Below are 14,542 nucleotides of genomic sequence, written 5' to 3'. Positions count from 1 at the left end.
TGAAAATATCTGTGCCTTCCTTTATTAAGACTGATTATATTCCTAGATTATTTTAAGGTTTATCTAACTTTTTCAATGATGACAATTATGTCCCGTTCAGCACCATAGCATCCGAGAACTTGGTGGTTTGTCCACCAATTTGTGTGCTGGTTTTAGTGCATGACATCAGGAAAGAATCATTCCCTCATGCTGGGACTGCTGGAGCCTGCGTGTGCTGTCATCTGACTGAAGTGCATGTCTGTAATTTGAATCCAATAAAATGTTACTGAGACACTCATCTACCACATAAACAAGCACTGTGGGCTTTCTACAAGCTGTAAAATGAGTCTTTTCTAATGTGATGCTGATCAAATCTGATGAATGTTGTGTAAGGACCAGGAGCAAGTAGGACTGGCTGTAGATCTTAGCGCCAGCGTTCCTAGTCTCAGACTTACTTAGCTTGGCAAAACTCATTGAATAAGTAACTATGGCATGATTGTTTTGAAAGATTAATGGCTAGACTCTCAATTACATTAGGGGCTTATCTACATTGGGAAATTGACTGGAATAGCTATTGCTGTAAACTATTCTGCAATGGCTGTTCCAGGAGAGCTTCCCAGGGGGACACTCTATTCTGGAATAAAAGTCACAAGCCCTAAGGCCCCCTTAAACTCTACTGCCAATATAAAGGGACTGGAAAGTGGGTGTGCATATAATTTAGACCCACTTTCTGGCCCCTTTACACTGCTGGAGCAGTATAAAGAGTCATTAGTGAAAATGAGAATCAGGCCCTACAATTTCATCTTAATTTTAAGGGTACCCTGTTAATTAAAAATTAAGATCTTGGATCTCCTGTTCTGGAAAATTAGAAACGGAAGGCACAGAAGCCAATATGCCATCCAGCACAATTCCCCTTTGAGGAATGTCTGTATGTCAGTGGGATTCAAGTGCATCAGGCTTTGTTTAAGGTTTTGTCACTATTTTGCACTTTGCTATTTGTCTTCCACTAGGAAATATATTCTTTCAAGATTAACTTTTGGAGGAAGCATTCCACTTGCTAAGTGACATTTCTACATGTTGCTATGGGCGTGATGCAAAGCATATCCTGCCATGGAAAGTCTGTGGCAAGCTGAAAAGAAAAAGGAGATGTATTTTAAAATCCAGCTCCTCCCCCTTCTCCTCGAAGAGTTTGTGGTCCATCATTTTTCCTTATTCAGTGTTTCTGCCTTCTTTTGTTAGCTTTTCATCAGGGAGTTCTTGACAAAGAAGCATCCAGCATCAACCAGATAGCTGAAAGATGAAATGTAGTTGCCTGCATTGGTTCTTATATGTTTAACACTGCCATAAGGTTTTGATTATGCGACACAACAAGCCAAAACAAATTCCAAAGCTAATGGGGAGACATTCAGAGGAGTCAGAACACAGGAAGTATTAAACACTAGCTCAAAGCGGACTTAAGGGTATGGAGAGTTGCCTTGTAGCTTATTGTAATCATGTTATGTGGGACTTGCAGAATTTGGCAAAAACAACAGCGCGTATGGCTTGCGTTATAGTTTTGGGCCTCTGCCATAGGTTAGCTTGTGAACTTGCTACATTAATTGCTTTAAGGAACTAAAGGGTCAATCCTGTAAAATGTTGAGTGCTCTGCGCCCAGTTCAGCAAAGCACTTAAGCATGTGCTTAATTTTAAGCACGTGAGTCATCTCATTGATTTGAATGGGATTGCTCATGTGCATAAAGTTAAGTGCATGCTTCAGTGCTTTACTGCATAAGGGTTCAAGTATTCAGCACCTTTGAGGATTGCACCCTAGATGGCCAAGAATTCAGTTGCCACAGAGACCACATCTCCGCATATGCTCCATGGTAGCAGTTATCATTGTCCAAATGGTACTGGTTGTCTGTCCCCAGATTGGAGCCTAAGAGTGTAGAAAATGGGCACTGCTTTTGTAGGTTCCTCATCTTTGGAATTTGCTCCCCCTTGCAGGCTGCCAAAGCAGAGGTTTGGTGACTTTCAAGAGCTGATGTGAAACACACCTTTTTAGTCTGGCCATCTCACTAGCAGGGGGTCCATTACTGTTGAGCAGCAGTGAGATGGTGGGAGATACGTCTGATTTGTGTAGCCACAGGGAATGGCAATCTGGAATGTTTCCTTTGTAGGTTTTTGGACTAGCTCCTCTCTGTAACAGATGCTCTAGCAATTCTTATATCAGAGGCAATAAACTCCAGTTCAGGAGATACGCCTGCTGACCCACTACATTATATAAATACAGCTGGATCAATTGTCAGCCATGTTTGTACAATTATGGGGCCTGTCCCTGCATCACTTGTAAGTTAATGAGAGTTTGGTGCCCAGGAAAGGCAGGATTAAGTCCCAAAATGTTAAACACTGACGATGATACTACATAGGCGCAATCATATTAAAAAGGAATCTTTTGGGAGGACGCAGGAATGAGACTATGTAGGGGCTGTATTGTGGCTAAAACTCAACAAGGTTCAGGAATGGAAAGGATGATCTTGTGGCTCTGCCACTTGACTGGCAATCAAGTAACCTGGGTTCAGTTCTCGGCTCTGCCACAGACTGCACAAGTCATGTCATCTTTCTTCCCCCCCACATCTCCTGTATCTAAAAGAAGTACAATAATCCTACCTTTCTCTCTACCTTTGTTTAGACTACACACTCCTCGCAGCAGGGGATCTCTCTTACTATGTGTATATACAATACCTAGCCTGTTGGAGCCCTGACCTTATTTGAGGTCTCTTGGTGCTACCAGAATACAGATTTATTTATTATTAACAACATTTCCCCTTCTGCTCCCCTTGCAGAGGTTGGCCCTATGTGACACTAACAAACAGTAACTGAAAAATAACCCAGTTATTAAACATTTTAAGATATGACCATTCAAATTTAGAATGTAAGTAGTAAAAGTTGGGTACATCCTTGCCTGCATCCAGTATTGCTGTTTCCAGTCAGTCCTGCAGCATTATCCTTGTTTTCTATAGTATCTCCCGCTCCTTGCCAAACAATTTAATATTGGGTCTGATCCAGCTCCCATCAGAGTCAGTGGAAAGACTCCAACGGATCAGACCCAGGAGGACTAGTGCTGGGAAGGGAAGGGGAAATCCACACTCTTTGTATGTGACTAAATGTGAACATTTTTTCAATCAGCTGAAAAACAAAAGAAAAAAGAAGGAAAATAATGACTAAACAAGAGCTTTTTTCACCAAGCTGTTGTCATCAGCCCCCCTATCCACAAGAAGAGACCATCGATCTTTCATGTACTCATAGTGCCAAGAATACTGTCAGCGTTCAGCAATAAAAATGAGAGTCATTTTCAGAATGAATATGGGCATTTTTCCCAACCCTAGGTGCTTTTCTGATAATGGAGTCAGGTTTAAGGGTTATACATAGCCTTCGGGAGGAGAAACCTAACTAAAATATCAAACAGCTGATACATGTGAAAAGTTTAAGTATTTTAATAGGAGATTCTGGCTGGTGGAAGGTTTTGTTTGGAAAGACATTCTTATTTATTTTGTTTTGGGATGATAAACAAAAGTCAGTTTTTACTCTCCAAAGCTAAAATACTGTTGGCTGCTTTGTCTGAAATGTTGTCAGCTTCTTCAGGCTTTTTGGAGCTTTAAGACTTATGTTCAGAGTTGACTGTAACCTCTAGCATAGACTCCCTTACAATATTGTTAGCGGTGAAGCCTATAGTTAGGGTTGCCCAACAGTTTCCATTATAAGACCCTGTTTTCAGTTACTTACAACTTGGCCAAATTTATACTGCTCAGGCTGAAATATCCATGCTGAGTGTCTACTCCAGGCTGATTTTTTTTTGAAAGTTTCAGCTAAAGTGGTCTAGCTGTTGCCAAGAACAACATTGGGAGAAGGGGGGAGATATTGTTTTGTCGCTCCAAAGTACATTTTCCCAGCCATTTAGTTGAGTCTCCATGTTTTAGAGCAGGGGTTTAAAATTGTATGGTGAGTGTCACCCTGGTGTCAGGGCTGAGCCTTTTGTGATTCCCATGAAAATTTGCCTGAGTTATAAGCCTCTGAAAATCTTAGTTTGCGCATGCTCAGTAGAGACGTGGTAGAGTCTGGCAGCTAAATTCTCCATATGACTTTCCCTTTCCTCTTGCCCTGCCATGCTCATCTCCTTCAACCTCAGAGACTGCTTCTGCCTATTTGACTACCTCACCCACTGAGGCAGACTAATATTGCCTTATTCTGATCTGAGGTCCCATGGGAAGGGCCCTTAAGAACTGTTCCAGGATGACTTGGTCCATCATTTTCTCTCCTGACCTAGTCTTGGGGCCTGCCCACGAGCCACAAGGTCCCATAATCTTTGAGCCACTACCCATTGTTGTTCCCCCCAGGGAAATGCTTCAACCCAAAACTGGATTCTACAGGTCTTCGGTGTCAGTCTCAGTCTATCTAAGAGGCAGCCTTCAACACAAGCGAGGTGCCCACCTGCTTGTCGCTTACTGCTCAGTGGGCTTCCTGTGTCTCGCCCATCAGGAAGGTGCTGTGTTCATTCTTTTCCTGCTGCACTTGTCATTCTTTCAAAGATACGGAGGAAGGCTCCGGATCATCACCTGGCCCCAGATTCACAAGACCAGTTACCAGCCAGACTGAGTTTCTCTCTCAATCACCAATCACATTTCCCTAAGTCCCTTGGCCCAACTGCTTCTGCAGCCACTCCTCTTGCTGGAAGTGGGCGTCTTACCACTGCTGTTGAGTGGCAAATTGTACCTTTTGTTGCTTTTGCAGACTGCCCATCAACTGCAGGACTATAGCCTGGATCTGCCGCTATAACACAGTTGTCTGCTGCTGCTGTTGCACCATCACCAATAAGCTGATCACCTCCCCCATCTTCTTAATTACCCAAGCTAGATGGGGTCAGTCAATCCTCGAGGCTTCACTTTCCCCCTTTCTTTTTTTCTTGGCACCAGCAATCCTCCTCACTCTTCCCCTGTATCAGAGACTAAGTGCAGTGCCTGCCTTCTCCACCACATATAATGTGGCAGCTTCTCCCAAGCTCTCAGAGACACAGTGCAGCACCCACAGTCCCTTTGAGGCAAGTTTCCTGTCCAGACTTAAACAAAACTGCTTCCTCTCCCAGAGGATTCTGGTAGTGATAGTGTTAGTGGTCGGTGAAGCTGCTACTGCTTCATCAGCCAGTGCGGACTCTCTGACCCTTTATAGACTCAGATGCAGCTCCCCCTCCTTAACTGGCCCAATTGGAAGCACTCGTTCTGGCACAGCAGAGCTAGACCTACTTCAGTTACAGGGGCCAGCCAGCCACACTGTGACAGCAACTTTTGTGACTATGAGAACTTTTGAGTGCTTGATTTTGCAAACTTAACGATCTTTAAATATAAGATTGTTGGGGGGGGGTTGTATGTTTATTTGTTTGGTTTTGGATAAACTCTGATACAGGGTAAGTACTTCCTGATGGAAAGGTGTATTAATGTGACAGGAGTTATACTAGACTGTTTTTATATTACTAGTTTTCAGCTTTCAACCGAATTGAGCCTGGCCAGTTTTCTTGTTTATAACTCAGTGTATTGCTGGTAAGAATTCATTTAATTACATTTTAAATCGAGTATTTTTAGAGAGGAATTTAAGCAAACATCAAAAGGAAAGAATACTTTACTTTAGATGGAAAATGTGAATCTTGTGTGTAATTTATGTCAGGCAGAGTTCCAAGATTATTGAATTTCACATCAAAGGTCACTCAAGCATTCTGTAATCAAGAATAAATAGGACTTCATTTTTCAATGATTCATCAAATGTAAGAAGTAATAACCAGAAAAATTTAAAGCAAGAGAACAAAAAAGACTCAGGCTGCAATCTGAGAATTACATATGCCTGATAAACGCTTTTTATACTTTATATATATATATATATATAAATACACACACACACACATACACACAAGCTGCATGGAAAAAACATGAACCAAAACTCCCATTTGTATTTTACACTCTACTGTTTTCATCATATGGATTTCTCACTGTGCAACAGGACATTTGGCCTACAGTAAGTGGGGCGGTACACAGATCCAGAAGTGTGTAGAGAGGCACAAAAAAAATCAAATGCACATTTTGTTTAGGTTATACAAAAGCTGAGTGTGCAGTAAGCCATTCAAAAGATTATTTCATCAGCATTTTATCAATATAGGACTTTGGAATGGCAGCTCTGACCTACTCTGTAGGTCCTTATTGTTGAACATAGTTATGGCCATGATTCCTCTCTATGCTGTTGGAATGTGGCTGAGAGGTTGAGCAGTGTTGCTAGGAACTATGCAGTTGGACAATTGGCACAGCCATTTCTGGGGTCTAGGGGCTCTCTAGCCCCTGATGAGGGATATGAGGAGCCCAGGCAAGAAGATATAGACAATATTGTCAACATTTGTCAGCCCTGCTGTCCTTGTTTGGGATTTCATTTCTGGAGTTTAGGGCATTGTCTAGCTAGTTCATGCTGCTCAGTGCAAAGTCAGTAGCCTACTGGTATCACCATCATGGATGAAGACAGGTCAGGTCCCCTCAAGGTCTTTAGTCTACCTAACGTCAATGGGCTTAAGTGGCTGTCATGTTTCTTTAAGGAAACATACTTGACAGGCAATGGCCCACTCTACTGATAGTTTATGTAGATATTCTGATTACTTTTGTTTTGGTCCTCTACCATTGAAAATGTGGGTTTGCTCCTTCTAGGTCATCCTGGTGCACAGATGATTCATGACAGATGGGTGCATGGTGACAACCAGACACTAAGTTTGATCAGCTATAGCCTAGGGGGATTTAAATCTTACGGTATGGCTAGGAGCATTTGCGTTTTCTTCAACATAGCATCTGCAAATCATATCTATCAGCACAGTTCTGAGTTGTGGATAATCTGACAAATGTAACCTGCCTTCATTCAGAAATAGAGTTAAGTATTTCTTGCTGCAAGTTTTCTATGTACTACACACCCAACACTTGCACTTGACTGTTTTCTTTGATATTGCTGGGATGTCTCTGAATCATGTCATCTGTAAAATGAGGATACTTACCTACCTCACGGGAATGTACCGAGGGTGAAATACATTTATGCCTATGAAGTGCTCTGAGATCCTTGGGTAGAATGTGTGACAGAAACACAAAGTATTATTTTATCAGTCACTTGTCAGCTGGCATTTTAAGCAATTCTTCATGTAGAACAGAGATTTTTTGTAATAAGAATGGAAGAGTTTGTGGGCAAGAAGGGAAGTAAACTTCTGGGCCAGTCATCCTTGAGAGTATGTCTTCAATTTTCATTTCAAGAGTTTCTGAGCCCATTCAGTCTTTAAATTCATTGCTGGAGGCTGACAGTATTGAGATTGGTGCAGACAGACTTGCTGGAAGAGATAAATGAATCTGGGTATTATCTGCCTAAAAATGCTAATCGGGACCATCATGGAAAAAGATTTAAGCCACAGAAGCATGCAGCTATTGAAAAGCAAAAGACACAGGAATGTGTAATTGAAAGGAGCAATATCAGAACAACATTCATTTATGGTGACAGAATGGCATCACTGAGACAAATGAAAATAAAGCTGTTTCGGAACAGTGTCAGAAAGGCCCAGGATGTACTCCAAGCATTTGATTTACGGTGTCAAAACTTGCAGAAAATAAGACAATTTAGAACTGACAATGGACCAGATCCACCTCGATCCAAAGGTCATTGCAGTCTCAGTACAAAGGAATTATCTAAAGCCTGGTAGAAATTTAGTTGTTTAGGACTAAGGCACAACGGGAACTGCTCAGCTGTATTTCTGCTAAATGAGTCTAAAAGCATTATGGACAGTAACAAATTGGGAATCGCTGACTTACCAGATCAATGGTATTATCCAGTGCAGTTACTCCACTGCTTACAAATGACAGTTGTCTGTTTTCAAAATGTAAATGAGTATAGTAGTGAATACAACATAAGCTGGTGGCGTGGCTTTTAATGTTGTCCAGTTCCTCATGAAACTGACCTAGATTTTCCTCTGATCCAGCTGTCATAGACTGGAAGTACCATAGAGATTGATGGTTTTGGCCTTTGAGAAAAGCTACATGGAGCCACCTGCTAATGCCTATATAAGAGCAGTGTCCAGTGGGGGAAGAATTGAAAAGGTCTAGGATAGGTTGTACAAGGGTCTGTGGCAGGGAAACTTGGTCATTTGAGAACATGTGGTTAAATCTTTGCAGAGGTGGTCATGGGAAGACCGATCATATGATTGGCTGATGAGCCAGAGGGGGCAGAATGCCTTTGGGAAAGTTGGAAATTACACAGAGGCAGTTGGGGAATTGAATCCTCCTTCCCCCTGGTACCTGTGTGGTAAGCTCAAATAATGGCTGTAGCTTATGGGAAGTAGCAGCAAATACATCTGCTTCACTCCTAGTTTTGTGCCCTGTGGTCCTGGGATCAGCATATGGGCCTTGGGAAATGTCCTTTTCAATGAATATCAGAGAGTGCTGGATTAAATAAGAAATCCACAGGGCTACTGAAGGAGGAAGTGCAGTCCCTACGAATGGTTTCACAGCTTATGTGCCCGTGAACAGGCTTCTGTTGAGTGGAAGGTTCCTGCAGAAGGATTTTTTGTATTGCCTTCAATTCTTCAGAAAACACTGTCCTTAAACAGACCCACATCTGCCTGGGATTAGCACCCAGCCTGGTTCTACACCCGTACAAGTGTAGAACCCAATGCCCAGTGGTGAGTACTTGAAAATCCCAACCACTGACACTGCAGAGTATCAGTTTTATCGATAGCAGTTTTTATCCTATTCAAAATGATAATGCAAAACGTTTCCAGGTACAGATAGAAGGGTCACTTCCTGTAGCTGACTGGCCCATGGGTGGTCATGCCTAGTGATGAAAGCAAGAGTTCAGCCTACCAGTTAGAGCTGGGCCCAAGATGGGCAGAGTCCAGGAAACAAGCCAAGAGTCAGTACCAGAAAAACAGAAGCCAAATGCCAGAGCCAGAGGGTAAACCAGAGCCATAAGGCAGAGGGGGAGCCGTGGATCAAAGCTGGAAGTCTGAAGCCAGAGGGGAGCAGGGGTGGAACAGGGTTGGAACAAGGGCTGAAAGAAAGCAGAATCAAGGACTGGACCAAGAACAAGTACAGCTGCAGGCAAGGTAGACATTGAGAAGCTGCTGACCTGCTCTGGGGGCCAGTATTATAAGCTAAACCAGCAGCCAATCAGGGGCTCGGTCAGTTCCAAGGCATTGTAACTGGGCTTATTGGTTGCCTAGCAGCAAAGTTAGTCAGGGAGCAGGCCAGCAGCTGGTCCTAGCTGATCTGGTCCTTGACACCCCTCTCTAGTTATCACAAATAAACGGATCCCCCTTTTAGGGATGTTGCAGATAACACTTCTGCAATCTTTAGGATGGATCTCCTTTTCCCAAACCATTCTGTCCAACCTGTACATGGAATCCTCCACCACTTCCTCCCCAGCTTTTAACATTTCAGCATCTATCGTAAGCCTGGCGCTTTCTAACTGTTCAGTTGGCTTATAGCCTTAGTTACTTCCTTAAAGGTGATTGCTTTTAGTGATACAGGTAAGTCCACTGTTTCATCACATCTCTCAATGAGTGTTAGTGGTTCTGACTGGTTAAGCACAACCTGGAAATGTTGCATCCAATGGGCTCTCTCTTCTTACTCTGGTTAAAATTGTACCATCTCGAGCCTTCACAATGCCACAACAGTTCAAGAATTGTGATGTCAATTGTTTAGATTCTAGAAAAAGCTTTTTTAGAATTGAATTCTCTTTCTTGTATGCCTCCTCAGCTTCTTTTACTTTATTTTCCATCCGTTCTCTTCTCTGGCTGATATTTTAACTTCCTTGTCTTTGTCTGCATAGTCTTGTCGCAGAATAGCTCTTTTGCTGCGGTCCTGTGCTTGTTGAATTCTCTTCTTTAATTCTTTCCTCTCTTCAACAAACCACCAGGGATTGGTTGGAGCCATTCTTCTTTCTTACATCTTCTTGCCCCCACTGTACTCCTGGCTGCATCAACATTTGCTTCTTTGAAAAACTGCCATTGTTCTTCAGTGTCATTCATCGGTGGCTTTAACTCTTCAAATCTGTCGGTTTAAGGTTGTTACTGGCATAAGGCAAGGTTGCATATTATCCCTACTTCTCTTATGCATTGTTACAGACTTTGTGATGAGAACAGTGATGGCTGCTGCCAAGAACACTGATATTGTTTGGACAAGAGATAATATGCAAGACTTAGATTTTGCAGATGATATAATATTGGATCCCAACTTGAATGGAATGAAAAGACTCTTTTTGAGCATAAAAGCAGAAGTGGTCAAAGTGGGACTTTGTATCAGTATATAGAAGACCATGATCATGGAGGCAGGAGAGAATGCTGTCAGCATTATCAAATGAGTGACCGATGGAGAAGAGTTTAAAAGAGCTGATGACTTCGTCTATTTTGGAGGTACAATATCTGCTAATGATCAGCTCACTAAAGAAGTGAGGGCAAGAATCAACAAAGCCAGGGGGTAGTTTTTCAGTTTGTCAAACAGCTGAAAGAGTAAGAAGATACATCTACAGACTGAAATGAGATTGTACAATGTTAATGTTCTCCCAACGCTGCTGTATGCCTTGGAAATGTAGCAGATGGTGGAAGTACACAGCTGGAACTGACTGCATTCCGCCAGAGTTGTTTAAGACTAATCTTGGGGATTCACTGGCGAGATCGTCTAACCAATGTGGAAGTGTTGTGTTGCACAGGTCAGCAGACTGCAGACTCAATAATCAGACAGAGACAACTACAGTGGTTTGGCTGTGCCAACGGGTTACCCCATTGCAGAAGCACAAGCTATGTCTTAGATTGGATCCCCCCTGGAAGGAAGAGAAGGGATGGAGGACAAAGAATACCTTACTGCAGGATGATCAAAAAGAATGTGACCATCATGCAGACAGCTTACCATAGAGTCAAATATCTTACTCTGGACAGACAGTAGTGGGAAAAATGGATTGTCGCATGTGCCACTAGGCACAGGAGATTCCAGAGCTAAAGTATAGATTTTAGGACCTTTGCTTCCACAAAAATAAACTACCCCAACATACAGTAGAAATGTGCTGAAGGTGTAGAAATTAATAGGGAAACATACATTGGTGCCCAATATAGAACAATACTGTTTACATAGGTCTCCTCCCTGTATCGTCAGGATGGGGAGGAGTTGTCACAGTAATTCAATATTCACTTTTGGATTTTCCCCCCTCAGGAAAAATATTTATCCCTAAAGAAAAGCCCATAGAAACTCACACCGAAGAGAAGGTAACCCTGGAGCCAGAATTAGAAGAAGCCCTGGCCGGTGCCTCTGATACTGAGCTCTATGACCTTGCAGGTTAGTTAATGTGTTTGTAAGTATACAGTCTTCTTCAGCCCAGCACTGCCTGGCCCTTCCACCAGGAGTTTGAGTTGTCACAGCATGCTCTATTCTTACACTGGTTAGACCTGTCTATCGTCAGCCTCTCTATTACTCACCCTATTTTTAAGCCCGTATGGAATCTAGGCCTCTAAAATGCGCACAGATGTTAGAAATGTGGAGCAAACACTGATGCATAAGTGTTAGTATGGGCTCAAGCCTGCATCGTTCTAATGGTATCACTAATGCGCTTAGTTGTATGCACTTCGAGCAGGGGGTGTGATTTGCAGCTTGAGGAGACACTTGTGCCAGCTATCATCGAGCTAGCATGCTAAAATCAAGTGTAGATGCCTCAGCATGAGTGGCAAGAGGGGTAAGTGCGGACCCACCCAAGACCCTAGGGACATTCTCGAGGTGGTTAGCTGCTCATGCTGCTGCTGCTACATTCTATTTTTAGCATGCTAGCTTGATGAGAGTTAGCATCAATGTCTCCTCAAGCTGAGACTCATACCCTCAGCTCAAAGGGTAGATATGCCACGAGTGTCTTTTCACTCCAAGTGCATTTAATTTCCACTGTATCATTGGAGGTACTCAGCACCTTCTAGAATTGGGCCTTCAATATCATTCAGAGCATTTGCAACTGTTTTCACTATTTTGTAAAAGACACAATGTTGTGTACGTGCAAACATATTTCAAATAACCAGAATACTGCCCCACTATACCCAATGTGCATCTCACACAAAATATGCTATCTACAAAGTTTCTATTTCATATTGTATCCTCATTTCACACAGAGGGTTGCAAATAGCCCATAATGGCAGTGTAATAGTCACAAGTGAGATTATCTGTAGACAGTCACTCTCTTCAGTGTCTGCATAAGGAAAATCTGAGTGGTAAATCTAAAGGTAAAAATCCACAGTGAGTCATTCATTCTCGAGTCATAGATACCTGTACACAATAGAAAGGTTCCCTCAGGTCCAAGCAGGCAACTAATCCAAGGAGAAGGATCAGATACCCAACCATTATGTTGTTTCTGATAGAATACTGTGGAAACTGCCTCTGTATTAAGATAATTTTTATTTGCTGCTTCTTTTATTGAAGTCTGGTTTCTTTCATCAGCCTATTTCTAGTTCTCATATAAATCCTTATTGCTGGGTCTTCCATTATGTTTAAATGTTTTATTTCTCCCTGCCCCATACTTTAGCACCCACAGAAATCCCAAGATGGTTATGATGTGCATGTATGAATGTAAGTGTACAAGGTTATAGACACATAATATGCATGCTCCACTGGTGCATCTGTAGGAAAGAACCTACAGTCAAGTTCTCTAAACTTTCAACTTATAGTATTAGGTTAACCAAGCCTCACCTATGAACACATATGACCCAAGACAGTAACAACTCTCTGATTGATAATCTAGCTAGGGAACTAAATTGAAATTTGTAAAGTGCATGTTTCTTTTGCAAACTTTATTAACATTGGATTCTACTACCGGCATTTTTATGTTTATAGCTGTTCTTGGGGTACACAACATGGTCAACAACCCACAGTTTGATGAAGAAGGAACCAGCAGTAAAGATGGAAAAGGAAGTGTGAGAAGTAAGTAAACAGATTTCCTCTGCAGTCTGCTTGTGTTCTTAGGTAGTTATATACATGTTGGGGCTTGTTGGTCTAATAAGTTTAATATCACTGGACCAATCCTTGATTAACCCAACATCATTAATCATAAGGAGGAGCTCTTAAATTAAATATAATTTAAATTAAAAATTCATACTATCGACAGTGTGCTACACAAATAAATCACTCTAGCAGGGAGCTCAGCTTTCCTCACAATCGAGGCTTGCCAGATAGTGGGGGCAGAGAGGATTGGGAGTGCCCAGGATAATAAGTGTGGGAGTGGAATGGGAAGCTAAGGCATCCAGGGGCATATGGATGTGGAATTCCAAAGGCAGTAAGTAGAGCATTGGCATCTGCACAGCTACTGAGAAATGACCATGTGATCATTATGCAAGTCAGAGCATCTCATCCAATCACAGTACATACATTTGCCTGCCCTTACAGCTGTGGGCCACTAACTGGGTAGTATCCCTAGCTGAGACAATTCCAGGTTAGTACAACCTGATGCTTGATGTGTTTCTAGCACGGTTCACAATATGTCAGGTCCACCAAGCTACATTCAGCATTGTGAGGAGGGTACGTGAAAATAATGCTTTCCCTATTATTGCATCTGATCTGTCACTTGGGCTTTTTTGTTGGACTTAAAAATAATACCCAGTACACTTTAAATGATATATTGTGTGTTCTTTCTGTGGCTAAGTACATTCTGCAGGAGGTGTAAGCACGCAGAAAAATCATAAGTCATAGATGTTAAAAAAAAACCTAAACAAAATTCAAATTTTATAAATTCCTTTTCATCAGAGATGATTCTGAGCTGCAGAGTTTAGCTCAAGATCTGAACTTCCCCTAATGTTTGGAGTTCTTTGCTGCAGGGGTTTGGCTCAGCCTGTCCGCAAATTTAGGGAGAAGCTGCAAAGTTTGGATCCAATGCCTTTGCACATCCTGAGTTCATGGATGTTCAGATCCAGGGTTCCAATTCTGCGTCCCTCTCTGCATTTCAATACTAGATTGTGATGGGCCTTTGCCTAAGTGCACAGGGAAAGGTAGCCACACAAGAAGTCTCCCCTCTTATATGGGCTGTGACAATAGCAGTTTTTGTCAGCAGGGACTTTTCATCTCCTCCCTTATCTGTGTGAAGAGATGACCCAAGAGTAGGGTGACTAGATGTCCCTATTTTATAGGGACAGTCCCGATATTTGGGGCATTTTCTTCTATAGGCACCTATTACCCCCCACCCATTGTCCCAATTTTTCACACTTGCTGTCTGGTCACCCTACCCAAGAGGAGAGCATGGAGGTAGGCAGAACAGGATTGAGATATCTCTGCAATCCTTCCCAGTGGGAATCTGTGCAAATTGCAGGCTATCCCAGAACATGCAACTGCTTATGGTACTAATTCACATAAACTTGAGACTATTTTTGTTGTATTGGGTCAAAACGTCAACTATGCGGGTTTGCTAAACTATGCTCCAATCACAAATTTAACACCAGAAAGTTGCTCTGTCAGATCGTTTTGTTCCTTGGTCCAAAAGCAATAACTTTTCCTAGCTAAGTGTAATTTTT

The 14,542-nt window shown here is 42.2% G+C and overlaps 1 protein-coding gene across 1 annotated transcript in view; it reads left to right on the top strand.

The window, feature by feature from the left end:
• The window catches only part of LOC123343821 (tropomodulin-2), a 70,031-nt gene that overhangs the window by 40,304 nt on the left and 15,185 nt on the right, over positions 1–14,542 (top strand). Inside the window, exons 4-5 of the mRNA XM_044979251.1 lie at positions 11,220–11,342; positions 12,876–12,962. Of these exons, the coding sequence (XP_044835186.1) occupies positions 11,220–11,342; positions 12,876–12,962 (210 nt within the window). The remainder of the gene's footprint in view (positions 1–11,219; positions 11,343–12,875; positions 12,963–14,542) is intronic.

The sequence above is a fragment of the Mauremys mutica genome, chromosome 11 (assembly GCF_020497125.1).
Source record: "Mauremys mutica isolate MM-2020 ecotype Southern chromosome 11, ASM2049712v1, whole genome shotgun sequence".
Classification (NCBI taxonomy): domain Eukaryota; kingdom Metazoa; phylum Chordata; order Testudines; family Geoemydidae; genus Mauremys; species Mauremys mutica.
Note: the sequence above shows the minus strand (reverse complement) of the source record. Positions and strands in the feature narration are given on the sequence as shown.